General features: G+C 47.1%; 1 protein-coding gene across 5 annotated transcripts in view; it reads right to left on the reverse strand.

The window, feature by feature from the left end:
• Nucleotides 1–1,967: 1,967 nt before the first annotated feature.
• The window catches only part of SPTBN1 (spectrin beta, non-erythrocytic 1), a 197,269-nt gene continuing 182,063 nt past the window's right edge, over nucleotides 1,968–17,173 (reverse strand). For all 5 annotated transcript variants that reach the window (XM_067705053.1, XM_067705052.1, XM_067705054.1 and 2 more), the window contains 9 exons: nucleotides 16,955–17,093; nucleotides 15,889–15,973; nucleotides 13,887–14,083; nucleotides 12,638–12,750; nucleotides 11,859–11,922; nucleotides 7,316–7,554; nucleotides 5,685–5,858; nucleotides 4,125–4,167; nucleotides 1,968–3,298 (listed from right to left, as the gene is read on the reverse strand). In XM_067705053.1, the coding sequence (XP_067561154.1) occupies nucleotides 3,080–3,298; nucleotides 4,125–4,167; nucleotides 5,685–5,858; nucleotides 7,316–7,554; nucleotides 11,859–11,922; nucleotides 12,638–12,750; nucleotides 13,887–14,083; nucleotides 15,889–15,973; nucleotides 16,955–17,093 (1,273 nt within the window). In that variant the 3' untranslated portion in view covers nucleotides 1,968–3,079. The remainder of the gene's footprint in view (nucleotides 3,299–4,124; nucleotides 4,168–5,684; nucleotides 5,859–7,315; nucleotides 7,555–11,858; nucleotides 11,923–12,637; nucleotides 12,751–13,886; nucleotides 14,084–15,888; nucleotides 15,974–16,954; nucleotides 17,094–17,173) is intronic.

Below are 17,173 nucleotides of genomic sequence, written 5' to 3' on the forward strand. Positions count from 1 at the left end.
ATCCACATCTACTTTCTATGGGAATCTGGGGTTGCTGGTTAGTTTCCTTTTGAGTGTGGCCTGCCTGCCACCTGCCTGGCTTTGTCAGGTAGGCTGTAATCAATCATGATGATGATTATTATTTTTTTACCATCTTTATTGGAGTATAATTGCTTTACAATGGTGTGCTAGTTTCTGCTTTATAACAAACTGAATCAGCTATACATATACATATATCCCTATGTCTCCTCCCTCTTGCGTCTCCCTCCCACCCTCCCTATCCCACCCCTCTAGGTGGTCACAAAGCACCGAGCTGATCTCCCTGTGCTATGCGGCTGCTTCCCACTAGCTATCTATTTTATATTTGGTAGTGTATATATGTCCATGCCATTCTCTCACTTCGTCCCAGCTTACCCTTCCCCCTCCCTGTGTCCTCAAGTCCATTCTCTACGTCTGGGTCTTTACCCCTGTCCTGCCCCTAGGTTCTTCATGACCTTTTTTTAAAATTTTTTTGGTTCCATATATATGTGTTAGCATATGGTATTTGTTTTTCTCTTTCTGACTTACTACACCTCACTACAAATAACTCAATTTTGTTTCTTTTGATGGCTGAGTGATATTCCATTGTATATATGTGCCACATCTTCTTGATCCATTCATCTGTCGATGGACACTCAGGTTGCTTCCATGTCCTGGCTATTGTAAGTAAATAGAGCTGCAATGAACTTTGTGGTACATGACTCTTTTTGAATTATGGTTTTCTCAGGGTATATGCCCAGTAGTGGGATTGCTGGGTCACACGGTAGTTCTATTTTCAGTTTTTTTTAAGGAACCTCCATACTGTTCTCCATAGTGGCGGCATCAATTTGCATTCCCACCAACAGTGCAAGAAGGTTCCCTTTTCTCCACACCCTCTCCAGCATTTACTGCTTGTAGATTTTTTGATGATGGCCATTCTGACTGGTGTGAGGTGATACCTCATTGTAGTTTAATCATGATTATTTTCTAAGATGCTTTTTCTTAAGTAAACATTTTGGTCAGAGGTTCACCTGTTGAGAATTGAACAACTTGATTCCAATCCTGAGTAAGGCGAGGGCAAGGGAGCGTCATGGTGAGATAAATGGCCTTGGGTGCTTGGGGGGGTGGGGTGCAGGTGGGGGTAGGGGGAATAAACAGTGAGGTCTCAGTTCACCTGAGGGCAACAAAAAGCCCTGATGCTAGTCAGCTGTGAGGCCCAGGACTGATGTCATGGTAGGCATGTCCTCTGCGGAATAAACTACTGAAAAGTCTATAATACTGGCACGCGTTGCTCCTTTATGTAAGAAAACATGCAAGTGGTACGGAGTCGATACACACAGATAAACTAGGACGAGTACAACACACGTATCTAACCCACGATCCTACGCTGGCATCAGCAAACTGGCCCACGGGCCACACCTGGCCTGTCATCTGTTTTTGTACAATCTGTGTAAAACTGATTTTACATTTTAAATGTTTTCAAAAAATCAAAAAAGAATATGGTGTGGCACATGAAAATTATACGAAATTCAAATCTGTGTCCACACATGAAGTTTTACCGGAACACAGCCGCGCCCACTGGTTACACATCATCGATGGCTGCCTCTGTATTACACAATGGCAGAGTTTCAACAAACAGAATACGGCCTACAGAGCCTAAAATATTTACTCATCTCTGGCCACTTACTGAAAACGTTTTCTAACCCTTGCCTCAGAGCTCAGGTTTAGCGAGCTCTCTGGTAACTTTTTTATACATAGAAGATAAAATCTGGATGTAGAGCTGCAAAACATTCCATATTTATTACTCCGTTTATTGTAACTTTCAAAGCTGGGGTACCAGACACGCACAAGAATGCAAAATAGGAACCCAGATGGACGGTCTAATGTTTCCCGTTTGCTATTTCTCACTTTGCAAATTCCCTACATGGCGTGCACGCAAGGAGAGAAAAAACAACAATTACCCACCGTGCTAGATTTAAAAGCTTTTAATGACATAGCATATATTTAACAGATAGGGCAAAAGTCGAGAGGTACAGGTCATAACAACTGAGCACCGGGCCTGAGTGACCACCTCCCTGCTCAGGCCCAGCCTCTGGAGTTCATTCCTATCAATGCCATTTTGATTGTGCAGTAAGATGAAAATTTGTCATTACAATCGTTACAGTGACAGAGAAATGCACACTATGTATCAAATAGCAAGGTAATGAAGCAAATTATAACACAGTGTGGCAACGCACAAGCAAGTAACCATTAGGGTAACAGGACTTTGTCCAGTAAATGCTTCAGTTCCACTTGTACACTTACCAATGATTTAAAGGGTTTATTATACATCTAGTTTTATTATACTTTGTACTAGAATTATCTCAAACATACAATATAATGTATTTCAGCAAAAAAAAAAAAAAATTGAAGTTGAAATTACAGATTATTTAAAACAGTATCAGTTTTCTATTCCTTCTTGGATCCTGACATTCTTAACCGTCGTCCAGGCTGATGCAGAAGAGCCGCATGTCGTGTGTTAGTAAGTGATGCCAGATACAAACGGTTTGGTCTGTAGAGTTAACAATGGGGCTGCACTGTGGCTGCAGCGAGATCATAATACACAATCTGTTTATTCCAGGTTAGACCCAGCACTTCTAATAGTCAAGACTCAAGGTAACCACTGGAAGTAAATGGAAGAGAATGGTGTTGGGAAGTTGGTACATTTTGTCTGTGGTGAGCACAGGACGTACTGTTTAAGCACCGCTGCCTTGCATACCAACAGCACTAGAGGCGGGTTATTTCCAACACAGCCTCACAAAATTGAGGAACCGTTTAAATATTGAGATCTAATCTATATAATTTCGTTAAAAAAAATCTGGTCTTCCCTCTGCACCTCAAGCTTTTTTGTAACTTGGAGATAAAGTGTTTAGGTGTATTTTCCCCTTCCCACCCCCCCGAGAAATGCTCTATAAATTAAAAGAAAAAAATCAACCACATTGAGGAACATTTAGGCACAGAGAGTAATGTGTTGGTTCTGAGCTTGCATGCTGGAATTTCACTGAAAAGGTTAAGAGAAGGGCAGGAGGTGACGGAAAGGAGTTCACTTCTTTTTGCCAAAAAGGCTGAACCTCTTTTCTTTGTCTTTCTCTTTGTCCTTCTCCCGTTTGCCGGGACTGGACTCGCTGGTGATGGTGACAACGCTGGTGGGCAAGGTCTGAGCCCGGCTGGATGCTGGCGTGCTCTGGGTGCTGGCGGACACCTCGTGTTTATCGGAGGAGATGGCAGAGGAGATGGCCTGGATCCATGTGTTCATTTCCTCCTGGATGAAGGAGGGGACACAGGTGAGACTCAACTAGGAGGGACGGGCATGAGATGCTCTCGGTCCACCTGGGTGACCGTGTGAGCCTCTGTGGGCTGGAAGGCTTGGGAACAGTGTGTCTGCCTGAGAGGGGAAAGCAGTTCCCAAACGAACCTCTGCTTTGTCAGGACAGTAGTGAACATGATTGAACGCTCACCAGAATTCGGTTTACGGTACCTGAAGGTCCCCACTCTAGTATGTGGCCCTACAAACGTGGACGAGCTGGAAAGACTGGTCTACAGTAGGGTGTCAGGTCCCACCCTAGAAGATGCTTTTTCTTTTCCTTTTTTAAACTGAAATATATTTGACACATAACATTGTATAAATTTAACAGAAGTTGCTTTTTTCGAATTTAAAGCCCTGCATACGTGTTGTTTTCCCATCGGCTGACCCTCTCTCCTCTCAAGGAGGAGCACAGCCATGCAATGGTTGGTTAAAGGCAGTGGGGTGCAGTGGGTACAACGGGGAGGCTCCTGACTGGGCTGCAGGATCCACACCCAGTCCTGGGACCTGCTCCCTGTGCTTCACCCACAGTTCTCCTCCGCGGACTTCAAGGGACCCTGCACTAGGTCTCCTGCTGCGGCGGGAGGGCAGTGAGATGACATTCACCGCCTCTGAGAGATACAGGAGAACTGAACACCTGCCAGCGTTCATGACCGTGGAGGCCAGAGGCCAGAAGCCACCACTGGATCATGACTTATGTGAAGAACATCGTAAATAAAGCTCATCGGGCCACCAACACTTGCAAACGTCTAAGTATCTGAAAAAATGAAACTTAGAAACTTACATCGTCTTTGGCTTGGAAGAGGTACTCATTGCCGTCATTTAGTCTGTAATTTGAAGGAAGAAACTCAGTCACAATATAACTTAAGGAAGAAAAAAGAAAAAAAATCCCCCAACTCTCACGTGGGATACAAGCAGGCCGCGGGAATCACACCAGAAATGCCTGTGGGAACCCTGCACACGTCGCCCACTGTGCCGGGGGCCTGCACAGGCCCAGCAGCCGCGCCCCGGGGCATCAAGAAGTCATATAATTGGGCCAATATGCACAGGTAATGTGGGTGTTTCAATCACTGGAAGGATTCAAAAAGCTCCGAACATGTCAACACCGGGATCTGTTGTGGCAAAGACCACTGGGGATGACTGATCACTGCTCTAAACTGAACGCAGAAGAAAGCTCTTTAAAACCCACGGGCCCTCCTGAAATTCTGCCACTGGACTTACATCCCCCACATTAACAAACACCAGGCTTTCTGAACTGACACCCAGAAAAGTTCTTCTAGACTTCTCTTCTCATACACCTCTCAGAACAAAAGAAACTGCCCTGGCCGGGCTATCGCTGTGACACGGAGAGGACGCTGGCTGGGAGGGCCCCTCCTTCTCTGCTGCATCGAGAGGAAGCTGGTGTTGCCGGTGCAGAGGAGGTAAATGCCCTCTGCCGATATCCCGACGCTCTGAAGCTGCATCAAGGAAGTACAAAGTGGGCGTGCAGCCAGGGTGGGTGCCAGGCTGGCCACGCCTGGTCTTACAGCGTGTAAAGCGTCCCAGGTCCCTGGGGCCTGCCTCCAGTGCCCGTCCAGGCTCAAGGAATCACCCCATTTGAACTGCTCTCGTTTGTGGTCCTTGGCCTCGTCCAGCTGGCATGAGGCTCACGTGTAACTGAGGACCAAAGTTTGCTTTTCAAATCCCAAAGCAACAGATGAAGTTAGTATCAGACTAAGTATCGTCCTAACCACTAACATGTTTACTTTTCATGCTTTTAAAAGAAAAACGGGTTTTTCCTGCCCATTTCCAAGTACAAGCCGAACTTCAGAGCTTGGATCCACTCTGTTGGGAGTCGTATGTGTTGTACAGGGTAGAGACATTTGGAACTGAATGGTTCCAGAGGCATCTGGAACATCCGCCGGGTGAGTCAGGGGAGCACAGGGCCCCTCCCGCCCCTTCCTGTTTGTCTCCACCTGGCTCCGGGATGACTCACTTGACCCATCTCCAGATAAGTCATGAGCTAAGAACAGCATCTCCTGCGTCTGGATTAGCTGCAAAGACGGGGAAACTATTTTTCTAAGCTCCCCTTAAACTGTGAAATGTGACTAGCTCACCTTGTCTCAGGAAACACTAAGTTCCAGCTTATAAAAAGGAAAGTTCCTTTTCTTCCATGTTCAGTTGTGCCGTTAACCGGCCACAGAGCCCAGAGATCCTAACCAAGACGTGTGCCTATCCAGTTTGTCACTTTGTTGGTGATTTTTTAAACAGCAGAGGAGGGGAATCAACCGATCACAGCATCTATCTAAGAGAACCAACCCCCAGAGTGAAAATAAACACACACCCACTCTCTGGCAACGCTCACCTTAGCTTGAACACGTGTTTCTTCTTTTTGTAATCAAGGGCCACTTCACAGATGGCTTCTTTCAAACTCACAGGGACCTCGCTGTGGTAGGGAATTCCGGAAGCAGCTGTCTTTGCATCTTTGTAGAAACCCATTTCTTGGTTATTTATGACACAGTAAACATTGTGCCAGGACCTGAGTAGTAAAGAAAGGAGTTTCAAGTTTCTGCCCCACACTCCCTTCAAGAACTAAGGGTCTGATTAACACGAAAATGATCCTCGCACAACACGGCATGATCCCCTGTTAAAAAAGCCCTTCCTAAATCCTGCTAAAAATACGCAATGGAACAAAATTCCTCTGTGGACTCCCAAGACAAGACACGTACTGCTAGTGGCAGGTTTTTTGTTTTGTTCTGTTTTGTTTCGCGGTACGCGGGCCTCTCACTGTTGTGGCCTCTCCCGTTGCGGAGCACAGGCTCCGGACGCACAGGCTCAGCGGCCATGGCTCACGGGCCCAGCCGGTCCGCGGCATGTGGGATCTTCCCGGACCGGGGCACGAACCCGCGTCCCCTGCATCGGCAGGCGGACTCTCAACCACTGCGCCACCAGGGAAGCCCTAGTGGCAGGTTTTTGAGGGCCACTTCTCACTCTGAGTTTGAAGAAAACCACAGTGCCCTCTTTCATTACATAAAGGTACTCTTGGCTCTGACGGGAAAGACTTTTGCTGGTGTTTGGTACACTCTTGTGGTAACAGGGTACAGGCCAAGCTCCCTACTGGAAACATGCCTGTCCTTAGGCAGCTCTTCCACCTCAGCTTCATTCTGTAATGAAGTGGCCTGGCAACGTGACAGGGAGGGGGAGGCAGACCCAGGGCCACTAGCACTTACGGTACACTGGCTGAATTAGAATAAGGTAGCCTTTCCCCCCAGGGTACAGCAAACTGTCCTAATATACCGCTTTTTATTAGAACAAGACACTTTACTGCCACCTGCCTGTATTAACAAATAAATCTATAATGTCCCCAATGTGGATGGCAGCTCTTAGATGGGATTCCCTTGTACAGTGTACAACCTGTACAACCGTACATGGTGGTCCCAGGCAGTTTAGTTTACTGGTTAAGCACACGGGCTGTGGCATCAGATGAGTTTTACCCTAGCTGTGCCATTTACTAGGAAGCTACACTGAGTGAGCTTTCTTAACCTCCCAGAGCCTCAGTTTCTTCATTTGTAAAATGGAGATAATACAAGTAGGGCTACTGAGAGATAATGAATATAAAGACTGATATGGAGATAAGGTAGGGGAAATGGTGAATGTCTTAAAACATCCCACAGGAGGGAAACCACAGTGAAATCATTTCACTCTAGGGAAGACTCCCCCACCTCAATCTAGCGATATTCCTTCTCAGGAGGAACTACTAAGGCCTCTTCTTGCTGTTCCCACACACACACACGTAACTCTTCCTTCTCTCGGTGAATAAAAAAGCACTCTACTGCCGCTTCCCAACGTCAGTCCCGAGAAGGATGTAACGCCCGGGAAGCTACAGAACAAATCAACCACATAAACACACACTCCCCTTTCGATCAGGAGTGGCCCACCCCCAGCTCTTAATGGGCCGGCTCCCCCCCGGGACCGCCTCAGCCTCTGTGCTGTTACCTGCTTGAGGCCTTCTTATTGTGGGCCTCCCACTCGTGCTTCCGATTCAGGAAGCCTTCCATCTGGGCCAAAGGCGTCTCCTGGGTCCTGGCCGGCAAGGTGGCAGCACTCTGGGCCGGGAGGGCAGTCTTGGCTTTGCGCTCGGAGGTGGGAGAGGGGATGGGGCTGGACTCTTTCGAGCTTGTCCTCTGTTCTGCAGCGCCATTGACCATTTCGCTCGTGTCCACCGTTTCTGCCATCTAGGGACAGTGGAGAGGCCGTTCAGCTAACCCTGTGAGCCCCCGGGTGACCACATACGCTCTGACTCGCACACGTGGCTGTGTATAAGTGCCTGGCACAGATCGAGGCAGTACAGTAAAACCACTGCACATCCCACAAAGCCAGCGGGACACCAAGGACATTAGAAGGTGGGAATGGATTAATGCCCGCCCGTTTCCGGGGAAATGAGAAAAGCGAAATGCCAGGATGAGTTTTACTGCACTCTGTTCCTCTGATCAATCCATTTTCTCTAATAGAACTCAGATCATTTCCTCTTATGGTTACTTTAAAACAAAAGGACAACAGTTAACAATCACACATATTAAATATGAGAGAGTGGACGTTATACAGCAGCCACCTTACAACCAAGGACGCCACCAGAAGGGCTGGAAGTTGAAGCGAAAGGGCATTCACAAACAGATGGATAGACAACTCTATCAGAACTACACGGCATTCCCCCAAAGTCAGACAAGAAAGACCTTTGGTGTCTGAAAATGCTCTCCGGCTCTCCTCCCACCACCCCTCGACACATCGTCATAAACACATGCAGAAATTAGGACGGCAATCATGCATTTCACATCTACCATCCCCGTTAGACTTTGGAACTTAAGAGCTGGAAGGAAATGAGGCAAGTCAACGAACATCAATTTAACCACATCTGCCGAAGTTGTATCGTGAGTGGGTTGTAGTTTGTGTTAAAGGAGCTGGAAAAGCCAATCACAGTCACTCAACACCACACGGCTATTTACCCCCAAACAAAGACAGAACCAGGGCCTTCCCCATCACGTGTTGGTTGATCACGGTGCCTTGCTGCACTGAGACGAGAAAGCCCAGACAGCCAGGCTTCCAGCGGCTCTGACCCTTCAGGCTGGAGACGTCTTCGGGAGCTGTTCCTTCCCAAGCTCACTTATACTGTAACCCTCATGGCTTTCCGGCTTGGGAAATGCAGTAGGGTCTCCATTCATTATCGCTTTCAGCCTGTGTGCCATCAACTGTGTACCATGAACTGAAGCGGCCCCTGGCTTGGTACACCCAGGGCGTGGGATTAGCGAGTTACTAAAGCCGGGTGTGGCTGACGCTTTAGTGGATTACAGACAACCTGCACCCTTCGTACACGGACAAACACGGAGGTGTCAACGGCACGCTCATTAGATACGTCCCCCACCTCTGCTGCCCAGAACCACCTGACAGCAAAATTAGCAGCGACAGCCTCAACAGGATCAGTGGGAGACTGGCCACCACCACTTGAACATCCGATATGTCAACTCTCAGGAACTGGGATGTCTCCGTTGGGCCTTATCTAAGTGGTGGGCTGGGAGTCAACTTTATACTCTGTCTACACAAACTATTACTGTCAGCAGCGGGGTTTAAGGTAAGACTAGAGGCTATGCACTTGAAGGGTGTTTGTGATTAGAACCCTTTATCCACACAGCAACGTGGAAAAAGGATTCTTAGGGCAGAATGGCCTAGGGAGGAGATGCATGGTGATTATCCTGGCCTTGCAAGTGACGGCCTGTCGACCAGTGCTTATAAGGAGTAGGCCACTTAAATATCTCTCTTGCCTTTCCCTTTGAAAGGAGAGACAAAGGGGAAATAGTAACCAAAAAAACAAAGCCCCCGAGTCAAAAGTGAGTGAGTGGATTTTAAGGCTGACACATCTGTTCTAGTGTGAGATTTCAGGAAACTTCTGGTTGGGAGGAAGTATGGGATCGGTCTGGAAGGCCTGTGCCAGGCATGAGTCCAGGGAGACATGGGGTTAGTGTCTATAGAAACCAGGTTAAACAAAAAAAAATTAGTGCTGCAGGTGTGACTCAAAAACTGCTAGTGACAGCAGTGACCTGGATAGAGGAACGTTTACTGGAAAAAGGCTAAAATTTATCATACTTGGTCCAACTTCAAGGTAGGTGACAGCCAGGGGAAGCCCCTTCTGGGGGACATTCTGCAGCAAAAATTTTTTTCTTTAGAGTTAGAAGGAAAGAGAAAACCCCAAACCAGTAGGCAGAGATAATTAATGTTTATGCAAATGAATCACTAACCAAGAAAACAAGGAAAATAAAAGGAACAAAATGAATTTTAATGGACATGTGCTTAAGCATGCCAACAGACAACACGCCACTAGAGACAAACATCAAAAGCAAATCGTAGTGCTGTGACCAAACAGTGGGTACATGTGGATACACCCCTACCCCCACCCCACGTTGCTTCTCTTTAGCGATTAGTGGCTGCGTACACCTGAGATACTTCAGTCAGGAGGTGAACGTAAATGCAACGTGACAACTAGTAGCACAAGGAACACCTGATTGGTTTTCTAAGTGCAAGAAGCAACACTACCTTCAAGTTCATTAACTTGAGTCTCTGCACCGTAACTCAGAAGAACGAAAAGAACTTTTCTTCTTCTGATACAATCCAATTTCAATTAAAACTCTGTCTGGCAAGCTACAATTAAAAAATCTAGATAAAAATAGGCATGAGAACAAACGCCGAAAGCATCACAGCACTCCTTTCTTTCCTGTGTGCTTATGTGGCTTTGTTTTGTTTTGTTTTGTTTTTGGTCTTCTGAATACGAAAGGCATAAAATTGGGTATTAGCCCTCATGATACAAAATTTAAACATATATATATGGACACATCACATATATACATATAGATCAATGACACATATCATTTGGAGCCAGTTAACACATGTCAGGGCTCCCTAATCACCAAAGATGAAGCAGTAGTTTCTTTTCTAAAATGAATTTTGGTGAGTTTGAAGGCAGAGACCCAATAATGGTGCATACTACTCCCAGAACATAAGAAGCTTGGCATCTATCTATATACCCATCTACGGTCGCAAGTAGATAGATATGTACATAGAAATGAGGAGAAAACAAACAAGATGCTATATGATGTTATCCTGACAAAAGAAAAAAAAAAGACATGCATCATGAAAAGACAAATTAGACTTAACTCATGGAGAACACATATCAAAACAGGTTTTCTGATTCCACTAACATCTAAATATGGCAAATGAGCAAGTGAATGTCTCACAAGGCTTTGATGTAATATGGACTTGGTTTGGTGAATAGAATTTCATTAAAACATTTTCAAATCCCTGCTGGTGGTCTGATAAATGTCACCCTAAACGACTCTTTATTAGAGAGCTTCACAGAAGGACTTAGGAAAACGAAAAATGAATCAGAAGATCTATACGAGACATACTACAGAGACGCTGAAGGACTTCTGGAGCCTGGAGGCAGGCAACAGCTCCTGGGGGGGGTTCCCCCAAGTGCGTCGTTCAAGTAATCAGGGTGAACCAGAATGGCTTTTGTTCCATTTGTTTGCAAAATTTAAACAGTTTGACACCCTGAAGTCATCAACTGAACAGAGAGGCGTGGAGAAGTCTGGTAGGCAGGCTTCCCCAACGGGCCGAGAAGCGCTGCCACACTTGCCACATCCCATGTTCCGGCGGTGCCGACAGTGACCCAGACAGAGGCGGTGGCAGCAGTCAGTGGGCCCCTGACTCCTGAGGCCGGCTGCATTATCTGCTGCAAGCGAGCCTACAATTCTCGGTTCAGGACTTGGCAGAAAAAAATAAAGAGAGGACCTGGTTTGTAAAAAAGTAATAAATGATCTGAGGGTCTCAAAACTGTTCAGATTCTGCACCTAAAGTTTAAAAAAAACCTTCCCAAGTAGATTCAACCTTTTTTTTTTTTTTTTATCATTTTCAATAAATGAATGTATCCTTCATGGAATGTTACACAGCTGACTCTAGGTTTTAATCTTAGTACTGGAAGTCTCCCTCCTCAATTCCTAGTAAACTACTGCAGGTTAATAACTCTGTAAAGGGGGCTACGTATAGTGCAGGACTGCACCCTGTTAGTATAGCTGGATGTGTCATACCTGTCAGATTCTAGTTTTCTTCTTCATTTTGCTGTAATCTCATTTAATTTCAATTACTCACGTAAGGCTTTCGCTGCAAAATCTTAATAAAGTAAAAAGCTCACGATAAATAAACAAAAAATACGTATGTTGCTTTCAGGCAACTGAGCATCCATCAGTTAAAAAACTCAAATAAACATGAATTAAACGCAAACAAATATGAAACCAAGGAAGGCTATGAATTAAGTAAAATTTTTAACACTGTGGGTGAAGTGGAAGCCAAAAGGTCAAACCAACAGGATTTGGAAAGAGTGGTTCTTGACAAATGGTAGTGAACTTCACAGTCCAGACCACGGCTGGTCACTGGCTGTCCGTCTGCTATTAAAGTTTTTGTAGTTTTGGTAGGTTTGAGAGCGGTAACTAACCCGTGGAGATCCCTGTTCAGCCGGCAAACCATTCTGGGAAACTTGCTCTCCTTTTGAAGCATCCCTGTTGGGGAAGGGGGAGAAAGAAGACAGAGGAGAGAAGAGGAGGAAAGGGGGAAGGAGGGAGGGGAGAGGGGAAGAAAAGAGGAGGAGAGAGAGAAGAAGATGGGGGAGAACACAAGTCAACTTCATTAGAGCCCTTCTCTCAGGAAAACATATGCAGCCCTCTTTCACATGACGTGATTTCTTTCTAAAAACTCTTTGTTTCAAATTGACTCTAGATAGAGAGAGTAAGACCACAGGCATCCCTACCCATAAAGGTGGCATTCAGGGTTGTCATGGAGCTTGGACCCCAGCAAAATAATCAGCCTTTCAGAAATACAGAGTAATTTCTGCCCTTCGTGTCAAAGTCACCCAGAACTTTCAGAAAGCATCACCACCCAGTCACTGGCCTGAAATCTGGGTAGTTCACTCCATCCATTTACTCATGTGGAAATTCTAAGTGTGTGTGTGTGTGTGTGTGTGTGTGTGTGTACACACACGTGTGCACAGCAGAGATGGTTGCTGTCGACATTCCACTCCCGCTGCCAACATTGCAGTGTGACTGTGGACAAGTCACTCTCCTCAAATGTTACCCAGGGGTGACCGTACGGAGTCTCAGTAGTCTTCAGAAGTGACTAACAGGAAGGGCACATCAGCAGGGGCTTAGAAAGTGTGCTCCCTAAACCTCTCTTGTCACTGAAGCTGAGACTGAAGTGGGCGGGCTGCCCGTGACTCACCACTGCTGCTGGGACTCGGTCTCCTCGGAAACCTTCGAGCTCGGCTCAGGAGAAGGCGGCCGCCTCTTCCTCTCCTCTTCCTCTTGCTGTCTGCGCACTTCCAGTAGCTCCAACTGAGGGAGAACACGCTGATGTGTGGCAGAACCCCAAACTCTACCTCTTTTAAGGAGAGGGCTCCAGGCAAACCCTCCCGTCTGAGTGGTCTACGCTGGATCACGCGGGACAACCAGAAGCTCTGACATCCTAAGCAAAATCTCGTTAAGGTGACAGGAACTGCAGCTACAACCCAGAACCACAGGAAACAGAGGCCTGAGTGATGAAACAGATCCATTCTACGGGATGGCAGAAGCCCTGCGAGTTGTGTGTGCCCCTGGGATAGCGGGTTTAGTTTCTAAACGAACTCTGCAGCTCTCAACTTTGCTGAGGAAGAAAGCACCTGAGCATGAGGGTCTGTGCTGGACTTCTCATCAGAGGTCAGACCAACACCACTGAGTCAGAGCTGCAATAATTCCCACAGAGGCTTCTTATGCTGCGGTAGGGATTCAGGTTCAGCCAAACCTCAATAACACGTTAATAAAAGCCAGGAGACAAAAAAAAAAAAAAGCCAGGAGACAGACTAACTGGAACTAAGCCATTTCATGAGCAATGTATGCATGTACCCAAAGTATTCCGTTTTAACACACATGTGTCCAGGTACATTTTAGATGCCCACGACTGTAGAAATCGGGAAGCACACCATAAAGAATCAGCTTTCCACCAGGAGTGCAAGTGTCTTGGGAGAGAAAAGACCAGTTGAGCAAGGCCTGTCCTGAGGCCTTTATTTTGGCAGAAGAGATTATCAGGACTGGGGAGAGTTTTCAGTGGTCTAAGATCGAGCTACTAGTGCTTGACGGGAATTCTAATCCTGAAATCGGAAGAAAACTGTAAGGCTATGCTCCCTAGAAACCACGGCTTCTATGAGGTACAGGAAGAAAAGCAGATCAAAAGAGAAAAGCAAATCCCAATCGATCAATCCCCAGACAGGAAGTGACCACAGACCTAGGTGCCCAGGAAGTGGTGGTTGAGGGGGCAGGAGCCCCGGACCATCTCCCCACGTTCTGTACCAAGAGAAACACCAACTCCAGGAAGATCCTTACTGCTTTTAAAATCAGAGCGATGGCCTGAGCTCCCTAGCCTAGGAGGTGAGCAGGAAGGAGAGGCTGCCCACGGGAACCAAGGCAGAGCACCCCGGCTCCCAGGGCCCACTTACTGTCGTCAGCCTTTCCAGGGCGGAGAACCTCTCGTCCCAGGTCGCTGCAGACTTTTCAAAAGCCTCGTGGCGCTTGATGAGCTTCTCCACCTCGTCCACGCTCTGGCCTATTTCTCGGCTGGACAGGTAGGGCTCCTGTCCGAGCAGCCAGGCCTCGGCCACACTGGCGTCCCTTGAGAACTGATGGACCTCCAAGACTGCACAGGGAGCCAAGAGTGAGTGTGGGGGCAGGGTGACTCGGGAGCTCAGGGAGGTGCTGCCCTCTGCTGGCAGCTGCCGGCACAACCAGCTTACAGTCCAGTCTAGATCTGCGCTGTGCCCATAAACGTCATGTGAGCCTCACGTGTACAGCTGTAACCTTCCCAGCAGCCACATTCAAAACAGGTGAAGCTGATTTCGAATGCATAATTTAGACAACCTGATATAGCTGTTATTTCAACACCTAATCAGTATAAAAATTAACTGAGTTGTGTTACATCTTTTTTTTTCTCCTGTCTTTGAAACCTGACACATGTTTTATAGTTGGAGCACATCTTAATTTCGACCAGCCATGTTGCAAGTTCTGAAGAGCCCCATGTGGGCCGTGGCTACTATATGGCCATGCAGGGCCAGGAGGTATGCTCTGCTCACTCAGCCCTACTTCAGTGAGGTAAGCCCCAGAGCCCTGAAGAATTCACAATTTACATATAACCAGGTTACTCTGATGGGACAGCCATTCACCAATCACCCTCTCTGGGGTGGCAGTGCCATGTTTTACTTTGGGGGGTTGAGAGGCAGGGAAGGATCTGGAAGCAGTAGGGAAAGTAGGGACAGTATGGGCTAAGGCTTCTGCTTTATTCATTCTGTTCCTCCACACGTGAGGAAACGCAGCATGACCTCCACCCACTGCAGCTGTGAGAAGGCAGGCCAGACCTCAGCTCTGCCTGCGCTGTGGCTGGCATTTTCATTATACCTTAAGCAGCAAAGGTTGGGGTCATTCAGGTAAGAAGACAACTGCGGGCAGCACTGGTGTCACCCTGGTGGCCTCCAACACGGCACAAGGAGATGCCCCCGCTGCTCGAGAAACTTGTCACCTCATCAGGAATGCCCAGCATGCAACCTGGTGCCTAGCTCACAGTGGAGTGTAATCTGGGTTTTGCTGAACTGAACTGAACTGAACCTGCCCTGGGGGCTGGCAAAATTTACAGACCAAACCCTCATCCAAAGGATGATCAAAAGTGGGATTTCTTTTTCAGAAGAATTGAGATGCCTCCACTAGGTCTCTTATACACCGTTCAGAAAAGGCCCCTTGGATTCTGCTTCTAGAAAGCACTCCTGGTGCCTGAGAATAAGGTTATAATATAAGGACAGAGCCCGGAGCCCCAAACACAGAATGGCAAAGTATGGTAAATAATGCTTCAGTTGGGCTACCCCTGCAGTTCATACCAATCATAAATGCTCTTCCTGATACTGTATATTATGGACTCTGTGTTAGCTCACATATTCCTTTATAAAATGAGATTAAAAATAGGATCTACCTCAGAGGGTTATTGTGGGAAGTCAATAAAGAAAAACATATAAAACACTTAGAATAATGCCCGGTTCACTGCAAAATCTTTATGGTTGTAAGCTTTCATAAGACCTAACAAGCAAACTTTCCATCTTCTTGACTCCACAGTAACAATTCTCCTTAAAGATAACTGGCGGAGAAGGGGCTCCTGTCTGCACTCTCCCAGAGGGATGCCACATCCTGTCGTCCCCATACTGTTCCTACACACTCAGACCCCACTCACAACACTGAGGCCAATCATGAGATGAAAGATAATGACTATGTCACAGGGAACTACTTAAAAATACTTATTAGCATGAAATGGTGAAACAGGATATTAAAAAAGCAGCATTCAGAAAGACTCCAAAAATCATTAAGGGATAACATCATATCAAGTCAATTAAAGCAGGTAAATAAACTGGCTTGCTTTCAGTGGGGACCCAAAAAGAACAGAGAGATTAGGTACATCCTTACTCAGTCTTAACCATTCCCATCGGTCTTCCCACTTGTCAATCATTTCTTTCCTCTTTTCCGTCAACTGCAGTAACTTCTCCTTGATCTGTGAGAAAAGAGGACCCCAAGGACATCTTAATAGAGTAGATCACATCCTCCTAGTCTGACCCTTGATGGGCCACATTGCGGTACGCGGGCCTCTCACTGTTGTGGCCTCTCCCGCCGCGGAGCACAGGCTCCGGACGTGCAGGCCCAGCGCCCACGGCTCACGGGCCCAGCCGCTCCGCAGCATGTGGGACCCTCCCGGACCGGGGCACGAACCCGTGTCCGCTGCATCGGCAGGTGGACTCTCAACCGCTGCGCCACCAGGGAAGCCCAAGAAAAACACTTTTTATGTAGAGACCACCACTAAGGCAGGAAAGCTCTAAGGACTGCTCAGTTTATCTGCGTACTGGGAGAGGAGAGAAAAGCATGGCGACGTTCCTTCCAGAAGGGGCTGGGAGGAAGGCCGGGCTCCACCCAAAGCTGCTCTGTCGTGAGGAGGCCAACAATGCACTGAGCCCCCTCCAGACTCCGGGGCTCCCTGTGGCGAACACACTCAAGTTAAGAGCGGGGGCCGGCGAGAGGGGCAAAGCCCTGAGCTCTCGGAGGCCTCACACTGATAACCACTCCCCTCTGTGTCACCAGCATCCCAACTCGACTTAGCAACCACCCACTAAAGAGCAAACAGATCTAGGGCACAGGTGACAGAGAAGGGGTGACACCTTCTAGAACTGATGGAGGAGGTGAGAAAGGACGAACCCTTGACCAGAGGCCCTCAAAAATTGTCTTCGGTGCCATGGATTGATTGGCTCTATACCTAGAGACTTGCCTGTCTCATTCTACACATACAGGAAAGAAGCAAGGAGTTCTGAAACACAGGTAAGTGTGTGCGTACGTGTGTGTAAATGTAAGCATAGATTTCTCTGTGTGTGTGTCTATATATGCCCCCCCACACATACACACACGCTCACAAGAGTGAGTCACTTTACATCTGAACACCAGCTGCGCTCACCACAGGGGCCCCAAAGCGTAAGCGGCATCCTACCTCCTCTGATGCATAGTGCTTCCTCGCCAGCAGCGATTTCCCAAGTTCAATGCAGGTAGTGAAACTGTCATTACGAGCATCGATTTCTGCTTTGATACCTTGATGATTATTCATTAATAGTTCAACAGAGGACACATCCCTAAAATTACACAAATAATACTTCCTTTAGGAGACCAAGCTTTTCAAACAAATGTGTAGGTTTCAAAACACGTAATTAAT

This window comes from Pseudorca crassidens, chromosome 14 (assembly GCF_039906515.1).
Source record: "Pseudorca crassidens isolate mPseCra1 chromosome 14, mPseCra1.hap1, whole genome shotgun sequence".
In the NCBI taxonomy this organism is placed as follows: Eukaryota; Metazoa; Chordata; class Mammalia; order Artiodactyla; family Delphinidae; genus Pseudorca; species Pseudorca crassidens.